This window comes from Aplysia californica, unplaced genomic scaffold (assembly GCF_000002075.1).
Source record: "Aplysia californica isolate F4 #8 unplaced genomic scaffold, AplCal3.0 scaffold00176, whole genome shotgun sequence".
In the NCBI taxonomy this organism is placed as follows: Eukaryota; Metazoa; Mollusca; class Gastropoda; order Aplysiida; family Aplysiidae; genus Aplysia; species Aplysia californica.
This window is the reverse complement of record NW_004797446.1, coordinates 1233239-1241088: the sequence shown is the minus strand read 5'-3', so window position 1 is coordinate 1241088 and position 7850 is coordinate 1233239. Positions and strand designations below refer to the sequence as shown.

At 40.4% G+C, this 7850-nt stretch overlaps 1 protein-coding gene across 1 annotated transcript in view; it reads right to left on the bottom strand.

The window, feature by feature from the left end:
- Nucleotides 1-282: 282 nt before the first annotated feature.
- LOC101856894 (WD repeat-containing protein 47) overlaps nucleotides 283-7850 on the bottom strand; it is a gene marked incomplete at its 5' end in the record, with an annotated part of 79091 nt that continues 71523 nt past the window's right edge. Inside the window, 5 exon segments of the mRNA XM_035969739.1 lie at nucleotides 283-591; nucleotides 1996-2113; nucleotides 3126-3226; nucleotides 4819-4941; nucleotides 5584-5754. Coding sequence (XP_035825632.1) covers nucleotides 440-591; nucleotides 1996-2113; nucleotides 3126-3226; nucleotides 4819-4941; nucleotides 5584-5754 — 665 coding nt within the window.

Below are 7850 nucleotides of genomic sequence, written 5' to 3'. Positions count from 1 at the left end.
ATACGAGAGACTTCCTCCCCCGTTCTCCTTCCCTTCCCTTCCCTCTCCTCCCCATCCCCAACCCTCCCCCTACTCTCTCTCCTTCCCTTTCTCTTATCTCTCCTCCTGGTTCACAACCCTCTCCTCCTCTTTCCCCTTCTCCCCTCCTCTGACTTCCACTACCTCTCCTCCCCTCCTCTAAATTCTATCCTCTAGTATTAGTAAGAGTTTTACTGCACTTTCAACACAACAAGGTCATATAAGTGCTGAAGATTAGAAGTGTTATAAACAACAAAAAAAAGGAGGAGAGATAAGGAAGATTGATATTTAATAGGAAAGAAGGAGCAAACCACACCAGAGCACCCGCCAGCCATCCGCACTTCTATCCTCTCCTCCGCCTCTTCTCCTCCGTACTGTAGCAGCTGGTTCAGCACAAAGCGTGGATAGAGAGAGGCCAGAACTAGGAGTGGATAGAAGGCAGCCCCCAGCAGACAGCAGCACGGTCTGCGCTGGTGGTGACAAAGGCGAACTGTGTGGGGTGCCAGCGACCTTGGATCACCTTGTCCCGGTGCTCTCCCACAACTACACTGGGCAGGGGACGAAGCAGGTCACCTGGGGGCAAATGACGGGGGAAAGGTCATGGTCAGAGAAATAGACACATCAACATAGTGATAACTACATGAATATATGTGCACAAGTCTATATTTTTCAGGTTTCGGGTGACTAGTAGTATTGTAAAAATGCCCGTTAGTTGTTCAGTACCCTTGGTATAGCAGGGTTTTATTTCGTGTACTAAACATCAGTATAGGCCTAATTTAAGTTTTTAGTAGAGGTTTTACGGCGCTCGCAACTGCATAAGGTCATATCAGCGCCAGAAGATTAGAGGTGTTACAAGAGAGTAACAAATATAAAAAAGAAGAAGGGGAGATAAGGACGATAGATGTTTGATGGGAAAGAATGAGCAAACCACACCAGAGCACCTGCCAACCACCCACTTTTCAGGTTTGGGGTGACTAGTATTGTAAAAATGCCAGTTAGTTGTTCGGTACCCTCTATAAAGCAGGGTTTTATTTTGTGTATCTAACATCTAGTAATTGAGAAATTTTCAGTCTTGTTCAAGACAAAAAGTTGGCTTAGGCAAGCATTGTCTTTTTTATTTTAGGTTTTCTCAGCCTAAAAAAAAAAGTGTTATGACCACAAGTAGAAGTAAACAACATTGTAGTATTCATTTTGAGCAGAGAATTAGCAAGACTCATAAAAAGAAACAACAGAGGGAAAGAAATAAAGTTGGATCTACCAATGCTTGTTTGTGTCAGTAAAAAGGAGCATATTAACAGAAAAAAAGATAATTCAGCACAGATTTAGAAAGTAAGACAGACAGACAAGATAGACTTAAAGATAACAGGTAGGACCTACCTGAGTTTGTTTGAGTAAAGACAAAAACATCGGTAAAGTAATGATCATTAAATGTCTGGTAAATTAAAATGGAGTGCTTATTGGCCCACAGGGGCATATAAAATTTCCCCTAGAACACTTATTATTTGCCCACAAAATTGCGAGTTATCTCCCCTGTGTTTGGCCCTCCTGTCTCTCCCCCCTCAAATCCATAAAGTCCGTCAATCTCATATTGTCTGGTAAATTAAAATAGTAAGACAGACAGAAAGAACCAACAGAGGGATAGTAAAAGAGTTGTGAGACCTATCAGTGGTGGTTTCTAATCACCAGAAAAGACAAAATGATAGGGATGGATACATAGGTACAGACTCAGGAGCCTATAATACCCACAGACAGAGACACTCATACACAAAGACACAGAGATAAGTACACATATTTATACATAAGTGCAGAATAAACTCTGAAATGCAAGCAACCACAAAGACACATGGATATACATACAAAAACTTGCATACACACACAAATACACACACACACACAAACACACACACACACACACACACACACACACACACACGCAACCCCCCCCCCCCCCCCACACACACACACACACAGACCCACCATGCAGGTCAGTGACCACAATCCTCTGGTCATACGCTACAGTCAGCAGGTAGTAAGCGTTGTTGGAGAACCTGGCTGAGCGACATTCCCCACTGTGGGGCTGGAAACTTTGCACAACCTGGTTCATTTAATAATAAAGAAAATAATGATATTAAAAATAATGATAACAATAAAAATAACAACAACAACAAGAACAACAATAATAATAATAATAAGCCTATAAAAAATAATAATAATCATATTAATAATCATCATCATCAACATCATCACCATCACGATGAATGATAAGTCTTCTTGACACAAAAATTAATATCAAAGATAACAAAATGTCCCTCAATTGATTTGACCCCCAAAAAAAATTGGCGGAAGTCCAGGCCTACATTTAAGCCATGACCCCCACAAATTGGCATGGTTATGAAACAACTGCCTATGTCACCGTTTGTTGTAAGGAGAAAACCAAAACTGCTTATGTAAATCAACATTATGACTTGATCCCCACTAAAAATGTCTGAGTAAGTAGAGTTTTAGAACATGAAACAAATCTCCACTATAAATAATAATCATCATCATCATCGTCATCATCATCAATATAATAATAATAATAATTTTTTTTAAAAATAATAATAATAATAACAATAACAATAATAATAACAGTTGCACATTTGTACTGTGGATACCCATATGCTACAGCATGCCCTATGCCCTACAACTATTATTCCCCAGCAGACCCAAGAACACTCAGAAACATTCTGGGCTTAAGCATACAGAGCATGCAACCTGCAGGATTGCACATGCTAAAACACTCACAAACTGACAAGATCTTCCACTGTCTACAGCTGGTTACCCATTCCCACCTGGGTGAAGTGAAGAAAGTTCATGTAAAGTAGCTTTCCCGAGGACACAATGCAGAGTCCTCTATGGGATTTGAACCCACGAACTTACGGTTGCGAGTCTGAGAGCCTAACCACAAGGCCACCAACGCCATATAGTTTTGAAGATACAAAACTAGCTATGCTTTTTATTCCTCTTTATTTAATAAGAAACTGAGACTGAGAAAAATATTACTTATGCAATAGTATTATGACCATAATGATGCTGACAACCAGCCAAAATGGCCGTTAAGTGTTCACCTTGGCCCCTCGTATGTCGTAGAGCATGACCATCCCATCCTCATGGCCCGAGACCAGCAGACGTCCAGACGGGTCCACACACACAGAGGCAAATGGGCTGCCTGTGATGAGAGAGGTATACATGGATTAAAACACATGCCAATATACACAAGCAAAAACGTGCGTGTACATATATATACATAGGTAAACACATTTCCACTCACATACACTCCCGCATTCACACCCGCATTCACACACACATAAAAACACACACATACACACATACAACACAGAAACACACACATACAACACAGAGAAACACACACACACACACACACAAAGCAAACTAATTTACATTGTGTTTTAAAACAATAGTGTTTTTTCCTGCTGTTTTTCTATCAATCTCCCGGGGAGAGTACGGAAACTAATTTAATTTTCCCTGTGTTTAGACCAGATTTACACAAACTAGTTACGGTAAGAAACTCTGAAAACTGTCTCGTCATTTCAAATTACAATCAAAACTCTCTCAGATGGCCGGCCACCCATTGTCAATTAGAAAAGCGGCAGTCTTGGTCCGCAGGATTTTTTTTTTTTTTTGGTTTTTGTTTGGGGGAGGGGGGGGCTTTCAATTAGAAGAGCATGGGTATTATAGACAGAGAAGGGAAGGTCTATGCTTTAGTAAACAGATATACATCGACAAAATAACGTTTATCTAGTTCAAGATAAAGCAAGACAAACAGACAGAAACATCAGAGGGAAAGAAAAGAAAATACGACCTATCAAAGGCGTCATCAAATCATGAGAGGGTAAAGTCAACACAAATGAAGTAGTCACATTCATGGATAGAGTGAAAAGATAGACGTTAACCTTCCTCTCCATCCCAGTTACCTCACTCTTATGCTTTCTGTAAAATCTACATAATTATCTAAACTTAGTTATCAGCTTCCCCTATAAACGTCACCTGATAGGGACATCTCCTCAAACCTTTAGACCTTTCACAAAATGTAATTAGCAGTTACAGGGAGAGAAAAAAAGAGGGCAAGTGGCTGTGTGTTACCTACCCATATACATGAGATCACAAGACCATCTCTTATTGTTTTGCACGATCTGTCTATGCTCTTAATTATAGTAGCCAGTGGCTTTTTGTTATTCACCACATTAACATGTATTCACTTACACACAAACCCATAAAATATAAAAACATAGCGATACTGACGCTGGCGCACACACACGCACGCATGCACAACCCCCCCCCCCCCCCACACACACACACTAAAACATGCACACACACACACACTAACACACATTAACACAACACAAACACACACACACACACATCATAAGCACCACACACGAATCTCTGTACATGTACCAATGCCCCTCACCCAACCCTTGCCCCTCCCACCCCCTTACACCCCCTACAAAACCCAGCCATTCCACACGTCCCAACCCCCACCCCTGAACTCCAAACTCCCAAATATTCCCATACCTCCCCCCCCCTCCACCTCCAACCACTTTGTTTGTTTGTTTGTTTGAGTAAGGAGAAGCATACAAACACAATAATAGCCATTTCGTACTTGGGAAAAAGTAAGACAGTCAGACAGAAACAACAGAGGGAAAGTAAAGAAGAACGACCTTCTAGTGGCGCCCTCCAACCACCCACACCCCCAACCGCCTCTCCCCCCCCCCCTCCCCCAACCCCCCAACAGCTGACCTGAGGGTGCAGGCACCACCGTGATGGGTGTGGAGGCTCTCAGGTCCCAGAACCTGGCCGTCTTGTCCTGGGAGCCACTCACAAACATACAGCCGCCCCACGTGTGGAGGGAGTAGATGTGGCCTGTGGAGGGAACAGTAGATATAAATACATACATGCATGCACGTGACATACATAGGCCTACACAAAATATGCAATAACAATAAGTAACAACAATAATAATAAAAATAAAAATATATGCTATAATAATAATAACAACAATCACAATAATAACAACAACAATAACAATAACAATAATAATAATAATATTAAATGCTATAATAGCAATAATAATAATAATAAATGCTATAATAGTAATTACAATAATTCACCCGTCAATGTCTCCTGATGACCAATGCCTCTGCAGAGGGGAATATTTCTTCAGCGAAATAGAAGATATAAGGGTTAAGAAGACTTGTGGCTTCTACCGTGACTAATGAGACCAATGCTGGCAGAAAAGAGGTTTGCCACATTTTGAGCATGTAAAAGCTTCATTTCCACACGTGAATATGTGTAGCTTACTAGCTGTTACCTTTGCCTCAGCAATTTTTATTCAAGAAGCCTCATTTGACTTATACTACCTACTATGACAGCTGACCTCCAAGTCCTGGGTCTGTCATTTAGAAAGAGTTCGATAGATCAATCGAAACAAAAAAGGAAAAGAAAAAAAATGGGACCTACCAGCGAGAACCTCGAACCAGCCGTACGTGACCAGTTAAGACTCACCCGTATGTCCAGCCATGGCCCGTATGGGCGCTCCACTGTGACAGTCCGTGACGTAGATCTTGCAGTCCCCGGCCCCACCACTGACCAGAAGAGACGATTGGTTGGTCACGTCCTGCATGAAAACAAGGTCACGCACCGTCCCGTCGTGGAAGCTCAGCTCCATACCTGGACCTAAGGGGGACACAGGAGGGAGTGGGGGGGTTAGCATTGACGGGAAGATTAGTAGAGTTAGTTCATTTGTTTGACGATGGCAATGACAATGACAATCTTTATTCATCAATGACAATGACAATCTTTATTCACCAATGACAATGACAATCTTTATTCATCAATGACAATGACAATCTTTATTCATCAATGACAATGACAATCTTTATTCATCAATGACAATGACAATCTTTATTCATCAATGACAATGACAATCTTTATTCATCAATGACAATGACAATCTTTATTCATCAATGACAATGACAATCTTTATTCATCTCACAAGGAGAAACTTGTCTCGGTCATTTACAATGGCAGTGGATGTTACAAAGGTTAGGTGCACTCACGCATCACACAACAAGACTGGACATCAGTAAATACATGTTTTACGTACAAGTCTGAGTTTTTTAAAAAGAACACCCATACAATAACAGAAATGACACAGAAATAAAAGAAGCAGGACCTAACAATGGCACCCTTCAACTACTCAAAAGGTGGAGTAGGGAGGCGAGGAAGTGGAAGAGAAGATTGGACTTGGTGGAGATGTGGATGCAAAAGAAGTAATGGTGGAACAATGAGAGTATTGTACAGGTTTTTGCAAAGCCAAGCTGAAAGTCTGCTCATCTCCGAGAGTTGGTATACACGTTTGAGTACAAGGATCCAAATTCAACTCATAAATGGCCAATTAGTGCTAGAACAAAATGCTCCAAGTGGCAGGATGTGAACGGTCTCTAATCAGCGCCATCAGGAAGAGACAACTGAGATTCTTTGGCCATATAAAAGAATCAAACAGACTTGAGAAACTGCTAGTCTAATTTGTGTAAAGAAGGAGAGAAAGAGGAGCAGACGAATACAGAGAACATACACTGATGGCCTAAACAACTTTATAACAAACTTACTTGATCAGGACGAACAACAGGCAAGAATGGGGTACTATACTCATCAATGTCTGCTCCAGACCTGACCCTGACACCAGAAGAAGAAGTACTAGGACAAAAGAACCCCCAGATGTACCTGTTCGAGACATTCACTTGTAAAAATGTCCAATTTTCCCTTGCCCCTTTTGCATTTTTTAAATACTAATCGTGTTCAAGACAGCAAACCACCTAAAACGGCCACCATTGTCGAGGAGAAAAATGTTTATCTAATAGACTCCCGAAGACAGCCACTTTTCTCCTTGACAATGCGCTACCCCAAAATTACAAAGTTCATCTGCTCATAGTACCTGGTTTTGAGTATTTTGACTTACAAAACCTCAAGTTTCACAACATGTCAAGCTTTTTCGAATGCAATTCTTTGAATATCTTGATAACAATTCCAATTTTTAAAAAGCAGATAGAACAATTGCGTGGCCTTGTGGCGAAATCAGGCACTTATCAAAATGAGGAAATCGAAGAAAGCAACATTTTCCAGCCAGTGTGGTAATTTTACCAAATTTTTGTTTTTGGCTCAACACCACTTTTGTATTTAAAAACACATTTCTGTGGGTGGATTTTACTGAAAAATATTAATTAAAGCCACAAAAATTGTAAATGCTCAATTTCCTAGTACTCTCAAGCTATTCAAGTTGCCAAATTTTAGCGGCCATTTATTCAAATTTTACCTCTGAAACCAGGCCATCCCCACCTTTTCCAATTGCAAATATCTCAACGTATTCAAGATATATGGGTACTTTTTTCATCAAAACAAGACAAATGAACAGGCTTTAAAACAATACTAAAAACTCTTAGTGCCCAAAAATTGACAAGCGCCTGATTCCACAGCATCATAACAAAATTGGTATCTGACCTCATGGTCTTCTAACTTAACCCTTAAAACCCTGAATTCTTTTTTTTTCATACCTCCCTAGAATCCTGAATTAAAATTGAGATACTAGAAAAAATTAGGTTGGTTCATTGTTTTGTTTACCTTGTTTTTAATTGTTGTTAGATTTTACTGAAGTTTGAAAATGTTATTTATATATGAATGCACAGTCTGAACAAAACGGGAAAAGGTTAAAACACTGGTTTTTAGGACCAACTCTATGAGTTAAGTCTTGTGTGTGATCCCTGACTCCGCTT